The 17967-nt window shown below is 45.1% G+C and overlaps 1 protein-coding gene across 3 annotated transcripts in view; it reads left to right on the top strand.

Moving 5' to 3' along the window:
• LOC116941580 (CUB and sushi domain-containing protein 3-like) overlaps positions 1-17967 on the top strand; it is a 442102-nt gene that overhangs the window by 238126 nt on the left and 186009 nt on the right. For 2 of the 3 annotated variants that reach the window (XM_032952770.2, XM_032952772.2), the window contains exons 6-8: positions 2357-2469; positions 4911-4946; positions 5983-6057. In XM_032952770.2, the coding sequence (XP_032808661.2) occupies positions 2357-2469; positions 4911-4946; positions 5983-6057 (224 nt within the window). The remainder of the gene's footprint in view (positions 1-2356; positions 2470-4910; positions 4947-5982; positions 6058-17967) is intronic. The other variant, XM_032952771.2, reaches the window with a different exon arrangement.

Raw genomic sequence — 17967 nt, 5'->3', positions numbered from 1 at the left:
GCGCGGATCATTCTGTTGTCGTGTCGTCCAAGCGCAGCAAGGACGAATGCCCTTGTCATAAACAAAACTTTGATTAACGCACCGTGCAGAGCTCGTCGAGAGGAATAGATTGTCGTATCGTTCGCCTTCAAAGGACATAAAATTACGTCGCAACGCAGTTTATGCGAGAGCCGGGAGCTTATGGGACCCCGGGGTCCCGCCATAAGGTTCAAATGTAACTCACCTGACATCGGGGAAAGTTCGGCTAAGCTACAATGCAATGTATTTTGGATTTATATAGCATTTAAATGTAACTGCATCTGAAGACATTGTACAAAACAGTGAGGCATGTTCATCATGCAGAAATAGGAGGTATATGCTAAATAATGTATGTACACTGTACGGTGTGTTTTCCAATGGTGGAGATACTCATCAGCAGAGGGGAAGAGGGATATCTTGAGTCTGGACAGCAACAGAGGCAGATAGTTAAGAGAATGGATAAATTAGGGTAGAGTATATATAACTATTTGAGCAGCAGGGTACAGGGAGCATTGTCCCACTGGGTGACGCTTGACTGGGGTTTTCGACATAAGGCCATGGTTGCTGTTGTGGAGAGCGCTTGGAGGGAGTTATAGTGAGATAAGAGGTGAGAGGTTGGCAAGGGTTAACTCCATGGAGCATCTTGAAGACAGGGAGACCAATCTCGTAGCTATTCCAAGACTATATTAGTAGCCAGTGGAGAGGTGATGTAGTCATGTTTATGGATGCAAGTGAAAAGTCCACCACTGGCATAGGGGAAAGAGTGTGAGAAGGCCATTGAGGGGCGTTGCATTAGATGCGACGAGGTGAGATGAAGACGTTTGATGGGCGTGTTAGAAGCTCCTAGTGCAAGGAAGTAGCAGATGTGGTCGATGTTGAGTAAGTGGAGGTAGAAGGTCCTGCAAAGCTGCGAGATGTGGAAAGAGAGCTCAGGATCAATAATTTCTCAAAAGTTGTGCACACCTTTTGCCGTTATGATCTCAGAACTTAAGAGGTGCACTTTCAGACGTGGTGTTTTTTGTCAAATCAGAGGACTTCAGTTTTGGCAGTGTCACATCCACTTAAATTTGTATGTATTCTGCTCGCCACGACGAGTAGAATTTAACGGAGAGCTAAACCAGGAGATATATTTGCTTGATATTCCAGCATAGAGTATATGGAAGTGCTCAAAGTTAATCGAGTTTGCGTGGTCTGAAAAGACAAGAAGGTAATATTCCATGTATCGGAGAGCAGTGTCATTGGAATTATGGAAAACATATTTTGTACGTATTTATATTGACCTTAATTCGCACCATACTGAGCCAACCGTGTGTCATAGATACATTGATGGAGAGTTGTTAAGAGAAGTGAGTGACCAGAATAAAGTCTGATTAGACTTCGCCAGAGCTGAATAATGAGATGTTTTGCGAGCCTTCCAAATGTGGTTGTGAATTTCATCACCAACATTCTTCCAATCTATTTCAGCTCTATAACCAAATATGTATTTTGTTGAGTTTGGACATTAAACTTTTTTTTTGAAGGGGTAAGGCCCACTAAACTATATAGCTCTTTTACAGAAGTGACCTACGTATCACAAATGATAGCTCACCAAAGTGGCTTATCTCGTGTACATATATAGCAGCCAAATAATCTAAACGCATGTTGAGTCTAAATGTGGAGGGAAAAACCGGAAGACCTGGAAAAAAATGCACACAACCACAGGGAGAGAGAAGACATGCAAACTCCAAATATACAGCAGGCATCAGGGTTGGGGTCGAACCCACGACCGCGTGCATAGCAGGCGATGGAGTTAACATCTCACCACTGTGGTGGTTCTTGAAGAGGTATGAGTCTACAGGAACGCCGAAAATGCACAGCAAAAGTGTCAATATGGGCAATCAACAGTGTAGGTTATGTGATGGAATTGCTTCTTCAGACTGAGAGATACAACATAAGATCTAAAAAGTTGAGTATGACGGATCGTAGACAACAGATAGTTTTAGGTTTTGAAGGTGAATTAAAGTTTCATTTGGTAGAGTTCATTGTACAGAACTTAGATTTAGAGATGCTTCAATTGTGCAATCAGGGAGATAAAATGGCATTGCTGTTAATATTGGCAGTGTTATGTGAGGTTTCATCCAAATTCATGCAGAGGCAAATTAATGCACAGGCAATATTCTCGACTGATTGCATGTATAGGGTGGCATCGAATGTGTGTTGTGTGTCCATGTTTCCACTTAATTTCAAGTGAATATTATAACAAGGACTGACCGCGATCCGTGAATTGTCCAAAGGCCATCGTATATACCCAAACCCCTTTGATCACTCATTTCGCTATGTTTCTTTGTGCTTCCCACAGGTTGACAGGAGTGGGCCTGCCTTCTCCCATGATCAGCAGCAAGAACTGGCTTCGTCTTCACTTTGTGTCCAACAGCAACAACTCTCTGCGAGGGTTTACTGCACAATACCAAGGTATGTTGTTGTTATTTATATAATAATATTTCACTTTACCTGCGCACTTTCTTCTTGTCATAAGAGTGCTGCAGACGCACCTCTGGGTATTACAATTTTAACTAATTATTATTGTGCTTCGAGGACTGGAGAAAGCCCACAATTAAAAAATGCAACCGGGGTTATTTATGAGGCTATCAGTCTGCTAATCTCTTAAGCCACGACGTGAATTTACCAACTTAAAATAAGCCATATGGACCTTGATGCATGCTGCTGAAAATACACGGGGAGATTAAGCTTGAAATGCCACTGTGGTGCTGGATGAATGATTCTCAGAAAGCATTTTATGGATTATTTCCTGGGGAGCTTGGTTCAGTCAGCCGGGGTGTCTGTGGAATGAGCTTGTAAACAATCAACATTGACCCTAATGCTCTCTGTGCTAAATAGGACTTTTTGGACATGAATCCATGGAGAGTTATGAATGTAAAACAATCTTAATATTAAACTGCCATGGACCCTAAGACATGTGGATATCAATATAGTGTGCCACGGATAAGTACACAGTCAATGGCGTATTAAGCTGGGAGGAATATTTGTATAGATGTACCACTGTGTGTTCATTGCTAGACGATAATAGTGACAGAGACTTATATGACGCAAAGGGTTGCATTCCATACAATGCTGTGGAAATAGAACATTTTCCTTATAAATGCTCTTCAGCGAATTGAATCGATAACAAGCACACGTTTCTGGTCATATAAACGAGACGAACTCTGCAACCAAATCGTGTTTGTGCAGCAGAACGTATTTACAGGAATACGATTTTTTTTACCTTAATATCACTGACCAAAATTGTGATTTGCTTCAAAATGCTTAGCATGTCCACTTGCCCATTGCTTTCAAACAGCAGCAATGTGTGAACTTCAAAAGGGGCTTGGCTAATGATTGCAGACTTTTTTTTCACGTCAGGTTAATTCAACCACACCAAGAGAGACTATACATCATTTTACCCAATGGAACATTTAATATCATTATGGTTTAGTGGAAAATGCCTCAGGCTCAGAGAGTCAAACCAAGACACACTAATGAGACATATGAAAGGGACTATGATACTAAGAACAAAGTAGGGGCCACTAAAGTTATATATTAAGGAAAAACATAAAAACTGTAAGTGGCTCAGTTATTGCATTTTCATGAGGGCATGCTAAATGGGTGTGTACTTAGCTATATTTTGTTATATATGTGTGTGCCTTTTTGACAAATGCTTTCCACGATATTTTTTTTTATAAATACAGTACATTTTAATACAGACATTGTGACACGTGTACAGTATAATGGGCATTTCATTAGATGTCAGGGCAACCCATACATGGAAGTCAGTGATTATGAACTTTGTAAATTACCTTGACAAGTAAATAGTTGACCAAACTATGCTTACGCTATTTTCAATTAATCAAAGTGAGTCCCTTGCACATTTTGATGAAGATCAAATAAACCGTTTTCTGGAATTTAATAGACCTGATTAATCGACCTTTTTTTTTCTCCATTTCAAAACTTTTCTGACGCCATCTCCAAGCATGATTTAGACTCGTCTCAGTGTTAAGGGCATCCAGTGTAGCTATTTTGTTTGTTTCTCACACATTTTTGATATGGATGGTTGTTCGACAGATTTAAAATCGAACACCTTGACTTCTGAGACTGAAAGGTCGATTCTCCCTAGGGAAGAAGCACTGGCAAAGTGTGGCACGCGATGTCTGTAATGCTCATTGTATTCTAAATGCCTTTGTATCAATGTGAATGCTTGAAAAATATATACCTTAAAACTCTGTCTTCTTAGTATTAAAAGAAATAACAGTTAAGTTGTGTAATTAATATTATTTAAGTGTAATTCTTTTACATGATTGCATAAAAATGTTGATTGGTAGAATGAAATTGAGCGAATTATTGCAGTTAATGAACTTTACGTGTACTATAAGTTTCATTTTTTATCTTCTTTTTTTGCATGGCTATTGCTGTTATTTTTTCCATAGAATATAATATAGTATTTCACAATGTCCTTATGTTTGTGTCGTTATCCTTGTATTTGATTTTTTTTAAAAAATGTCACAAAAAGTGGTCACCGATATTGTTGTCCACACATCACATTGTTGTTGGAAGTCACGTGACAGTGTGTCTGTTTCAGTGCCTATGGAATCACTTGCTTTACTCATTCATTCACCTAAAAATAAATGTAGTCACTTCTTTTTTAAGACGCCATGCATGACATCTGACGCATTTCAGTAGCGAGCAGAAGCGAAACAGAAACATTTCCAACAGATAATCCACGGTACCGGCATGAGGCTTTTTTTACCTCCCTTTGGTTACTCCGTATGTCAAATTGGTGTTAGTGAGTGTCGGTACAACTATGAATGATTTCCATGGTGCGTGACATTTTAAGTAACCACCCAAAATTTGCTTAACAGGTCGAGCAACTCGGCCGGCCGTACCGTCACCCAAAAGTAAGTGCTCCCCACGCCGCTGAGTTGCTCGACTTTGTGCAGCGTTTACATGGGTTCCACGTATGGTCGCCACCTCCCAGGCTAAACTGTAAACCAGGACTCATCGTGGAACAAAATAATAATAAATCACAATAGCAGATGATAAGCGCTAGAGTACGTTGAAATATGTTGTTTTCAGAGCTGTATTGTCTCGTAACTGATCAAAAAAACCGGGGACCTTTAATGTCCCGGATATACATAAACATTTCCCAGGATAGCTACCTCAAGAGAGGACAATCCAGGGAAAACCAGAACCAGGTGGCAAACCTAGTTCCAGGCCCCACGCAGACAGGCAGACAGGCAAATACTTCCTACCCCCCCCCCCCCGCACAAGATGGTAATTGCTCAAGCGAGTACACTGCTCCACTGATTTGGATTATTCCATGTTCTGCGAGGGGTGGAGTAGGGGGGATGCGACTCTGCGCGTGAGCCAGGGCGCGACCGAGAGTCACGTTAGCCTCACTGAATCCCGCTCAAAGCCGTCATGCCCATGGAAACCATGTAAGTTAAGCTGGTCTCAACCGAGTTGACAGTGAGCGCATGCCACGTATAATTCAGTTGCGTTTAACTTAATGTTGACAATTAATTGCACATTTTCCGAGAAGGCATCTGATTTTCTAAGCAGGAATCTTAATCCTGCCACACAAACCTCTGTCTCTGTATGTGTGCACATTTTTACGTCCAATTTACTTTAGGTGAAACTAAATTTTAAAATATATATTGTGCAGGTAAATCGCAAAGGACAAATCTTATAATGAAAATATAACTTTCGATAAACTTGGGTTAGCCATTTACATCTCATCACCATGGATGATGATTGTTATAAATTGTTTCATCATTATAGAAAATACAGCTCAATGGTTTGATTTTTTTTATCTATTCATGAATTCCAGCATAACATTGTGCTGTTTTTCATTCAGCTGATGTAATGATCTGATTGTAACTCAATTTTGTTGCTTATTAATTTGCATTCATGGTTGTGTTTTCCTGCGTGCAGTGAAGAGAGCTATAGATCTGAGGACTAAAGGTGGAAAGGTCACTCAAATCAAAGACAAAGCCAAGTATTCTATGAGTAAGTATGCACTGTGTTATTCATGTAAAACCGTTGTACAAACAATATTTGTTTGGAGATATTTATTGAACATTTGCTTTCATGACCACGCTCAGTCTACATTTTGCATCCACCATCGATCTTGACAATGTAACCATGCCTCAATGTAAACATTCTGCCGCTACTGTGAAGGTGACTTGTTTGACTTCATGCGTTTTCACGCGTATCTGTAAAGCCAGATTGTTAAATCCACTGCTGGATCAGGGCTTCATTCACACTGTGTAGGGATAATTGACCATACTGGACGTCTGTGAAAAAAAGCTTTGTAACTCATCGTATTCCTCCTGCAGTATAAATAAATATTCAGATTATAATACTTCACCATGCTGGTCACAGTTGATTGGTAATAGTGGGGGTGGGGGGAGAACAGCACTGCCCTCTACAATCTCCCCTTATCTGTTTCATACACGGTAGTCAAGCGCTATCCAGGCTCATCCCTTAGTTTTCTCGAGGCCTGACGAGATCAGATGCATCTTCCACTCCACAAATCTAACTCGTAGAGAACACCCGTTGCTCTGCAAATGGGAAATAAGAGACAACTGTCATTTTTACACTCTTCTAACAATGCTGTACTCTGAGCACTGCATTAATTACTCCCACCTCTTCGGTCTTGCTATCTATTTCATGTCTTCCAAACTTCTTCCATCGTTTCAATGTAACTCAACGTTTATTTCCTCTGCGGAAAATCCGTTTAGCCAGTGACCCACCTACGTTCGGTAGCAATGGCCTGCAACCACTAACAAGAGTTATTGTTGGTGTGGAGTGGAGTACAGCCAGCAACCAGCCAGGAAACTCGAGGAATAGATTATGTTTAATGGTAGTGTAGTGGATTTAGCTGAGTAGCAGACCTACTTCTTAGAGGCAACACATATTTATTAACACCAACACATTAACACAAAGGGGTTACTGCCCCTTTACCAGATAACCTATGGTGGTGGACCACCAGGTTAACTATGCTAGTTACTGCGAGTAGCTACAACGGACAGGATCCTACCTTGCGTCCTCGTCCACGTGTTGGTGACTTCTTCTTGGACGTAGAACGTAGATCGTAGATCTTCAGATGACAACAGCAACGCTGAGCCCCGGTCCCTGTGGGGACCCGGTTTATATGCTGCTGGATCGTGGCTGGCCCCGCCCTTGGCCATGACCACCTTCGAGAAACCTCTTGTCGTTTCTTGACCCTTCCCATAGGATCTCAGGGGGCCCCTGTGTAGATCTTACTTGTCAGTGCCTTCCAGGGTCAACCAGAGTGCCATGGCCTAGGGTAACCTCATCCCATGGCTGACACTCTCCCTCATGTAGAAGTCAGCACTGCACACCCCGCGTGGTGCCACTGAGCGCTATCCCAGCGCTCACCGAGCCCCCTCTAGGGCTGGTACTGCACCCACCTACGCGGTGTCCGCGGTGACAATGCATCGCACGCCGTGCCTCACTAGAGCCGGCATTACACAGTGACATTCACGATGTCGCTAGATCACCACTCCCCCCCCCCCCCTTCGTAGCACTCAGCCGTCCCGGCTGTCAACTCCCCCTTAAAACAAACTAAGTGGGTAAGGTGATAAAAAGAAAGTGAGTAAAAAGTGATTAAACGCTATGTGTGCCTCAACAAGTAACAACAACAATTACCAATTAAATGCCCAAACCCACCTATACAAGATTTTGCACTACAGTGAGGGAAAAAAGTATTTGATCCCCTGCTGATTTTGTATGTTTGCCCACTGACAAAGGTTTATTTGAACAGTGAGAGACAGAATAACAAGAAAATCCAGAAAAACGCATGTAAAAAATGTTATAAATTGATTTGCATTTTAATGAGGGAAATAAGTATTTGACCCCCTCTCAATCAGAAAGATTTCTGGCTCCCAGGTGTCTTTTATACAGGTAACGAGCTGAGATTAGGAGCACACTTTTAAAGGGAGTGCTCCTAATCTCAGCTTGTTACCTGTATAAAAGACAACTATCCACAGAAGCAATAAATCAATCAGATTCCACTCTCCACCGTGGCCAAGACCAAAGAGCTCTCCAAGGATGTCAGGAACAAGATTGTAGACGTACACAAGACTGGAATGGGCTACAAGACCATTGCCAAGCAGCTTGGTGATGATGAAGGTGACAACAGTTGGTGCGATTATTCGCAAATGAAAGAAACACAAAAGAACTGTCAATCTCTCTCGGTCTGGGGCTCCATGCAAGATCTCACCTCGTGGAGTTGCAATCATCATGAGAACGGTGAGGAATCAGCCCAGAACTACACGGGAGGATCCTGTTAATGATCTCAAGGCAGCTGGGACCATAGTCACCAAGAAAACAATTGGTAACACACTACGCCGTGAAGGACTGAAATCCTGCAGCGCCCGCAAGGTTCCCTTGCTCAAGAAAGCACATATACATGCGCGTCTGAAGTTTGCCAATGAACATCGGAATGATTCAGAGGACAACTGGGTGAAAGTGTTGTGGTCAGATGAGACCAAAATGGAGCTCTTTGGCATCAACTCAACTCGCTGTGTTTGGAGGAGGAGGAATGCTGCCTATGACCCCAAGAACACCATCCCCACTGTCAAACATGGAGGTGGAAACATTATGCTTTGGGGGTGTTTTTCTGCTAAGGGGACAGGACAACTTCACCGCATCAAAGGGACGATGGACGGGGCCATGTACCATCAAATCTTGGGTGAGAAAACTCCTTCCCTCAGCCAGGGCATTGAAAATAGGTCGTGGATAGGTATTCCAGCATGACAATGACCCAAAACACACGGCCAAGGCAACAAAGGAGTGGCTCAAGAAGAAGCACATTAAGGTCCTGGAGTGGCCTAGCCAGTCTCCAGACCTTAATCCCATAGACAATCTGTGGAGGGAGCTGAAGGTTCGAGTTGCCAAACGTTTTGCCTCGAAACCTTAATGACTTGGAGAAGATCTGCAAAGAGGAGTGGGACAACATCCCTCCTGACATGTGTGCAAACCTGGTGGCCAACTACAAGAAGCGTCTGACCTCTGTGATTCCCAACAAGGGTTTTGCCACCAAGTACTAAGTCATGTTTTGCAGAGGAGTCAAATACTTATTTCCCTCATTAAAATGCAATCAATTTATAACATTTTGATATGCGTTTTTCTGGATTTTTTGTTGTTATTCTGTCTCTCACTGTTCAAATAAACCTATCATTTAAATTATAGACTGATCATTTCATTGTCAGTGGGCAAACGTACAAAATCAGCAGGGGATCAAATACTTTTTTCCCTCACTGTACATACAAATGTACATTAACAATGGGGAAAAGGATGTGAGTACAGAACAACACGGGAAAAAACAGTGCAGTGAACCGCGAACGCTCGGAATCCTTAATCGACAAGATTTCCCACCCTCACCATGTAACAACACCCGCAAGCACAATAAGGGTTAGGTTCAGCTAAGAGCCAATGCGGCTTACCGAGTGTGACAAGCAACTCAGGGAGTCGTGGTGTGTGTGCATGGGGATCACGAAACCCGAAGAGTTTTTGAACGAGTCCTCGTGGCCAGGCCTCCAGGGGAGGTAGACTCGCTCTCTCTGGAGGTCCCGGGGGGAATATGCATATGTCCGGGTCGAGCCCGGCTCCTCACGAAGAGCAGGCGGCCGGGTCGATGGGTTCTCCTCTCCCGAATACAGTGGACACGGCGCAGGCAGCAGCGCTGGGGACGTCAGGCGGCACCTGGGGACGGGATCACATGATTCCGCTGAGGTTCACCCTCAGTTGGCACACACCCCGCCTTGCCGGACACATCTGACACTCGGCCCCTGTGGTGTGGAGATGGAATTAACTCGTGCGGCGCAATGAAAGTTTTGAGGTGCGAGGGATGCACAAGCCAACTCCGCCGCTCTCAGCGGATCTGGACACACTGTGGTCGAACGACCCGAATCACATCAACCGGCCCTCTCTAAGGTTTGAACAATTTCGGCGACGTACCCACCGGTACCTGTGGACTGTGCAACCAGGCTCTGTCCCCAGGCGCCCACTCATGTGTAGAAACACGGGAACCCCTCAGCCGCTCATTGGCCAATTGGCGCAAATCGGAATTTACCATAGAGGCTTCCCGCGCTTCGGAAAGCTTTTGAAGGGTGAAACGCACAGAGTCAGAAATTTTGGATTTAGCTTTGTTGGGCGTGGCTTTTAACTGAATATCAATTGGGGGGTCATGTTCTCTCCCGTACATATAAAAGGCGGTGAGTAGCCAGTGGATGCGTGAGGGGCCGCCTTATATGCAGATAGGACTCCAGGAATGTGTAAATCCCAGTCCAGTTTGGACTCGCTGACCTGGTGGATCAATATGTATGTCAGAGTCCTGTGTAGGCGCTCAACCATGCCATCCGTCTGCGGGTGGTATGGTGACATAAGCACTTTTTTCCAACAAGTCTCATACCTCTCGCAACATCTTTGAAGATAAATGTTTTCCCTGATCAGTCAGAAGACATTCGGGAGCACCCACTTTCCATTACATAGCCATTGAGGAATGCCTCAGTGATCGTCGCCGCTGACTGATTGGGGAGCAGCCAGGCCACAGGCCATTGTGAAAAATACTCGACTCCCACCAGCAAGTACTTATTCCCACGAGGGGTAGTGGGAAATGGACCAAGGATGTCCAGCGCAACTAATTCATTCACGCGGGAAACCTGAATCGATTGTAATGGTGGACTGCAGGGTTTCGCTTGCAGCTTCCGCCGTGCGCACTGCGTACACCCTTTCAACAAATTAGCGACATCCTCAGCCATGCCAGGCCAGAAGAAGTCCATCTTAAGTGTGGCCAGCGTCTTATGCACAAGTAGGTGCAAGAAGCGCTCGTGTACTGCCCACATGACCTTGCCCCGCAGGGCAAACCACGAGGCAATTCAGATTTACAAACACAGACACAATTTCAACCGAGAAGATGGTTTCAAATTAAGCAATAATTGGAGAGATGTTCTAAGTCATACCAAACATTCAAATTATTTTCAATGGTACAGTATCTTTATCAAAGTAGTGATATACCAAACTTTCACAGCAAGTTATTTCCCTTCAAAACAACGTTTTTAAACTCCCCTCCCCCTCCCCCCCGTGTTAGGTGCTCTATCAGCACTTTTTGCTAATTCCTTTGTCAAAGCGTTTGTTTTCCTCCCACACAGCTTAAAGGACGCGACCTGGCTTGACTTTCTTAATTCCTATGCTGTCTTCGTGACAGCACGGGGCTTTCACCTGATGAAGGCCACTTGTGTTGTGGCCGAAACGTCGTGATTTTTGTTGTTTTATTTTTTACCTACGTGACTTTACCAAATAGAACTAAAGAGTATAAACCATGTTGTATTGGCACAACCCTCCCTCCAAATGCATGAGCAGTCCGCCTCTAAGAATGACAGAGGCGATACCCCCATCGATCCGCGCCCCCCTCAGGCTCTCTGATACGGCATCGCAATTTAAGCAGGGAAGTGTCCTCCACCTGGAGGTGACCCCATTCTGCGTGGTCCAACCCAATGACAGCGTCACGCGCTGCCGGACCCTCGGCCAACTCAGATGTTACCCTTCCCCCTCCCCATGTCGGCCGACGCCGCGAAGGGAGGGGGCAGGGCTCGGCGACCGGCTTACTGTGCCCGGAGCCCGAAAAGAAGGCACACCCACCGCCCGTTGGTAATCGTGACAGAACATCAGCGTTCGTGTGATGGGAGCCCTAGCGATGGGTAACCTTAAAGGAGTAATCCTGGAGGACCTCCAACCCGCGTGAAAGTTGGCCAGACCGACGTGTTTAACCTGTTAAGGACCTGAATGAAGGGTTCCTGGTCGTTGGATACCAAGGTCTGCGCCCCCACCAACGTGAAACCATGACTGACTTTATTAGAAGCACCCAAGTGAATTGCTCCCACCGTCGCCCCCCCAGTCTAGTGGCTTCCGCAATCGAAGGGGAACCAACATTTGCGCGCCGGGGGGAATCGTCACCGTCCTACATGCAAGTGCTTGCACGGTACCATTAGCCGTGTATAAGCGGGTGGGAGAAGGCAAAAATGCCATTTGACGGCCGGATGGTAATTCCAAGCGCTCCTGGTCAATACAAAATTTCAGGGGAATTCTTCCCAAAAAATCAGTCCCGAGCAAGCAAGGAATAGCAAGGGACGTCGAAACAAGAACCTGTCAATTTACCATCCGCAATGGACACCTCCGCTGTTATTTTCCCAATAATGCCCAATGAGCCACCGTTTGCGGCGAAGCACGGAGCTTCGACAGGGTATATTTAGTGGGTAAGATGTTATAAATCAATTCTGAAATTATGGTCGCTGATGCACCGGTGTCAACGAGCATCTTAATTTCCACTCCTTATATCCGTTCAATAACAGTGGATGATCCTGCGGTCGCGGCCACCACTCGATGGGCGAGCTCCGGCCACTGACTCGGTCGGATCGTCCGGCCAGCCCGATCAACATCAAAATCCTCCCGCCCCGACGCGCGACCGGGACGAAACCCGAACGCGCGAGATGGGTGAGGTGAATTCAGGGGCGGAGTGTTGAATATGTCACGACTCGCCTTAGGGGGCAGTGGAGCGAAGAACGGTTGGGCAGATGATGGTGGCGGTCGGGGAGGCGTCGTCGTGGTAGGCGGCAGCCCAACGAGACGTGTCCTGGAAGGCCGCAGCTGTAGCACATGACGGGGCTGCTCCCGTCCCCTTGCCTGCCTCCACTCTGGGTCGATGCGCAGGCTGGGACCGGCTCCACGTCTTCAGGTGTATCCGGCCCCTCACGGGACGTGGAACACACCACTAACCCCTTGTGCCGTTGCAGCAACTGGTGAGCCTGAATGCATTTCGCAACCCTGATGGACGAAAGATCGTTGTCTACAGCTGGCAGAATGACGTTGAGGTCCTTAGCCAAAGCCAGTAGTCTCTCAAGGACCAACGAGTCAAATTTGTCGTGGTCCATTCTTGGAAAGGCAGCCTTTGCTAGTGTCAAAAGTGCGCTACAGAAGGCAAAGGGTGTCACGGTTTCCCCTATCTTTCGTGTAGCGAACTTGTGGCACACGTTGGATGGCGGCTCGTAAATGGCCGCCATTTGGTCGAAGGGTTGCGTCACCGTGGCCCTCTCCGACGGCGGGATGATAAGGAATGCCGCCAGGGCGTCGTCATCAAGGGTGGCGGGCAGCGCTCTTAGCGCCTCCGCCTCCGTCCACCCCGCCAAATCGGCATTCATCAGGAACCGCCAGATGAAGGCCACCCAGTCGCCCCCGGCGGCTGTAAATTCTTTCACGAAGGGAAGTCGTCGCCGGAGAGATGGAACGTCCACCGGCGATTTCGGCGTGACTTCGGATTAGGCGGGTCCCGCGCTGCGCTCTTCCGAGAAGATGGCAGCTGCCAGAGCGTGCTGCGCCACGGAGGTTTCCGCTTGGCGGAAAATGGCGGCAGGAACTTCGTCGCCGCGTGGCTCTATTGCTCCCACTTTCACCGCTGGCCCCGCGATGTGGAGCTCCGCGAGGATGGATGCCACGGCATGGAGGAGCTCTGCAAAGTGGCCATGTGCAGCCTGGAGCACCCTCCCTGTTGGCGTGGAGCAGTCGCGTGCCCGGTCGGTGCTCTGCTCCGCCGGCAATGCTTCACCTCCCTCCTCCGGGACTGTTTGCGGGTTGAGATCTTCGTCTTCATCGTCCGACGTCCCGGAACGTAGTCTGCAGCGTGTAGACATAGTTTACAGCTAGCTAAGTAAAATAGCGTTTGGCCACTTCCGACACCAGTTGTAGTGTACTTTTTAGAGGCAACACATATTTATTAACAACACATTAACACAAAGGGGTTACTGCCCCATTACCAGATAACCTATGGTAGTGGACCACCAGGCTAACTACGCTAGTTACACTTCAGATGACAACAGCAAAGCTGAGCCCCGGTCCCTGTGGGACCCGGTTTATATGCTCCCGGGTCATGGCTGGCCCCGCCCTTGGCCATGACCACCTTCGAGAAACCTCTTGTCGTTTCTCGACCCTTCCCGTAGGATCTCACCCTGACACGTGATCACCCCCTAGCCCCCACCCGGGGCTCCTGTGTAGATCTTACTTGTCACTTGCCTTCCAGGGTCAACCGGAGTGCCATGGCCTAGGGTAACCTCATCTCATGGCTGACACTCTCCCTCCAGTAGGAGTCAGCACTGCACGCCACGCGTGGTGCCACCGAGCGCTATCCCAGCTCTCACCGAGCCCCCTCTAGGGCTGGTACTGCACCCATATATGGGGTGTCCGCGATGACAATGCATCGCACGCCGTGCCTCGCTAGAGCCGGCATCACTAAGTGACATTCACGATGCTGCTACACACGTGATGTCCGCGATGTGAGTACATCGCACGCCGTGCCTCACTAGAGCCGGCACCACACAGTGACATCCGCGATGTCACTACAGTAGTATGAAGTATGATGCTCATTTGCCCAGGAAATACGCATTGAGTGCCATGTAACTTTTTTTCACGAAGGTCCTGCTAAACTTTCCCAGTTGTGGCCAATAATTGCTATGTAGGGTACAGTATATGCCAATTTGGTAATCTTTTGAAGCTCCCAGTCAATTACTGCCCTATCGGAGTAACTCCTCCTATGCTGCACCCATGTTCATCCGTGCTGTTGACGACTGTTCAATTCCAAGCCCAATACCTACCTCTTTTCCTCAGCTTATGACTGACTGCCTCATCTATAATATATATACATTATATATGCATTCCTGCCCCCTGTGATGAACAAATCCCACTGTTGTGTACAGAATATTGAGATGCTGTTGTATTTTGCCGCTTTATGAATCAAAATTGTACTGTCATGTATTGTATTGTACCAGCACTGTCATGTACAGAGATGGAATCATTTCATCACGCAATTAAGAAGAAAATACATATCCATGGCCAGATAAAAATACAATTTGCATGCGAAGATGCAATTTATTTAATCACAATTTGTAATGTGTTGTTGCATGCAGTATACCAAGAGCATTGTTTCTTGACTTTTATTACACAGCTTAGGATTTCCATGAAAATATGATATTTGTTTTGGTTTGTTAAGTTTTACATGCCAATTTGGAATTGGTGGCTTATTATGGAAGAAGATGAAGTCAGTTTGCATGATGTGTAATTAGCTTGTACTGCAAGGAGCAATTCAATCATCTGTCACACAATCGCAGTGGGAATATGGCTTCAGTGTGGTGTACTTTTACCAATATTATACTGTCTAGACAAATATATCACAATCATATTTTCTCGGGAGTGTGGTGGTCAACGGGGTTGTGCTACAAACCACGCCACCCGTGTTCGGTTCCCGCTCGTGGCCAACACCGGTGACGATTATCTGAACCAATCCTGGGCCTCCCCTAGGTCGACTCAGCCTCAAATGAGTACCTGGTGCGGTGTGTAAACGTCGCCACTGGGGAGAAAAACGCCGTCGGGTGTGGTGCCGGCCACCCCTTCGTGTACCGTTCTGGCCTTCTTAGGTGCTCGTTAACAGCAATTGGCCCAATAGTCTTGCTACACGGAGATCTTCGTCTTTGTTTTATTACTGCATTCATTATTGTTTCTGTGTACTAATCATCAGCGTATTGGACTACATATTAAAAATATATGATTTCCTTTGGAATATGACACATTCTACTCTATCTGTAGTGTTTCATTATCCTCATGTATGCTCTTTGAGAAGCATTGCCACTTTTTTTTTTAAATGCATAAATGTGACACATTCTTTTTTCAATAAACCCTTTTTTACAGTTAATGTTAATATACATAAAATAGTCAACCCAATGTAATCACCAGATAAACGTCATACTCAAATCGTAAATGTGGGTCTCTTTCCAACACACCGGTGTGCTGAAGTAGAAACTAATCTGCACCTTTTGTTCACGGGACAAGCCTTACTAATTGTCTGCGTCGGGTAGAGGTGGGTGTACGACACATAAACAGTACATGTACCGTGATCTATCCCAACAAACGTTATCGTGATCCCAATGCCAATTGGACCAGTGCATAGATCATTGACCCAATTGGTTACCACTCCACAAGAGTGTTACTTGACAATTCGATTAAAACCACAATGAGAATAATAATAATTGTTTAATGCAAAACAGTCTAGTGCTTTGCTTATATTACATATAATTAGTTGTGAAGGTGTATGCAACATCCTGAATACCACTGCATGATGATTTCTAAGTATCAATTTCCATGCAATATTTTTTCTGCTGTTTGTCAAACTCATCCTTGTGAATATTTCCACTGTGTGTTTAACGTGTAATGAGTATTGTAATTCACAATGCACTCCGAATATATTGCTGGAATATTTAATATGCTGGATCTAAATGAGAGATTTGATTTTGAAGGAAGAATTAATTTCAATCGCATATTTAGCAATTAATATACAGCTGATGAAAGCAAGCTGGAGGCAGCGTTCAATACTCATGTACCCTTTGTAGATATACCTAATGCAAACACAATTATTGGAAGGTCTGAAGCTTATTGAGCTCCACAGGTCCAGGTTTACCAGAGCAATATGCAACGTTGCTATCATGCATGCGTTTGATCAGATTTTCTTTGATGCATATCCCCTGCACTTGCATTGTCTTTGATGAGAAAAACACACTTTCATTTATTGCTTTCTAAATCGAAATCTATTCTTGAGTGTCTTTGCAAATAAATGCATTCTGCGTAAGTGCTCCGTGATTTGACCAATTAACTGCTGGCTTGTAATGTTATTTAACGCAGTTAAAAACAAGCGTAGTTAACCAATGACAATAGCGTTGGTAAAAGTGGCGTGCGTTTTAAATAAATAGTTATTTATAAATAGACAGTTATTTAAAACACTCAAATTATACGCGAGGAACAGTAATCACGCTTGAGAATGAGATATTGAAAGAGCACGCACACTTGCACTCGTAATTCTAATTGTCATGTAATATTACACGATTAAAGCACAGAGCTGCGGCTTCCAATGAGCAGTGTTCTCTCCAATATTGTACAACCACGTTAGTCAAAGGTCAAAGCAGTTTCCCCCTTAAATCAAGTTTTGGGGGGAGTACTCATCTCTTTTTGACAGCCCTGGGCCAGTAGGAAACCACGCAGCTATCCTATGGGGGGATCGAGGCTCTCCATAACACAACCGCTGTGGACTTTTTAGAAACCAGTACTGGAATGCACACTGGTCGCGTTGACCTCGAAGTGAGGTTAATGTCACCATTTCCCAAATCAGCACTGTACCACTCAGTCTGATAACTACATACAAAAGAAAACACAAAGAATACATTTTCTTGGTTCTTTCGGTAAAGTCACGTAGAAGGGAAACAATAAAATAATAAACATATAAAACAATACAATTTTAACGACGTTTCGACTGCAACACAAGCAATCATCATCAGGTGTGAAAGCCACAGCAAGAAAATGTTCTTGCTGTGCAGTCACGAAAGCTTTAAATTAAAAAATAAATAACACTTTATACGTAAGTATAAACGTGTTGTAACCCTCCACCACCCGACACAGCCAGTAAGGTTCGTCACGTAAACAACGCGCCAATTAGTTACTAGTTCAGCCCACCGGTGTGTTGGAGAGTAAATCCACAACATACGACACATTTATACTTACACGATCTAACCACAAAAAACTGTATTATGAATGATATTGGTCGCGAAAGCCTGCGTGACAAAAATAACACTCGCCAACAGAAGCCGCTGGAGCGATGCACTTTTAAATCTAAATTAAAAAAAAACTCATTTATTTTTTACTTTTCATGTTTAGTTTATTATCCTTCCCTGCACCTCTGATTAGCACGGTTGGCTACGTACGGTGCGAAAGACGTTCAACATACATACAAAAACAAATATGTCATTAATCGGCAACATTTTGGGCAATGGCCCTTCTTCACAGCGCAGGCAAATAGCA

The sequence above is a fragment of the Petromyzon marinus genome, chromosome 12 (assembly GCF_048934315.1).
Source record: "Petromyzon marinus isolate PM22_M1 ecotype Great Lakes invasive population chromosome 12, UKy_Petmar_22M1.pri1.0, whole genome shotgun sequence".
Classification (NCBI taxonomy): Eukaryota; Metazoa; Chordata; class Hyperoartia; order Petromyzontiformes; family Petromyzontidae; genus Petromyzon; species Petromyzon marinus.
Note: the sequence above shows the minus strand (reverse complement) of the source record. Positions and strands in the feature narration are given on the sequence as shown.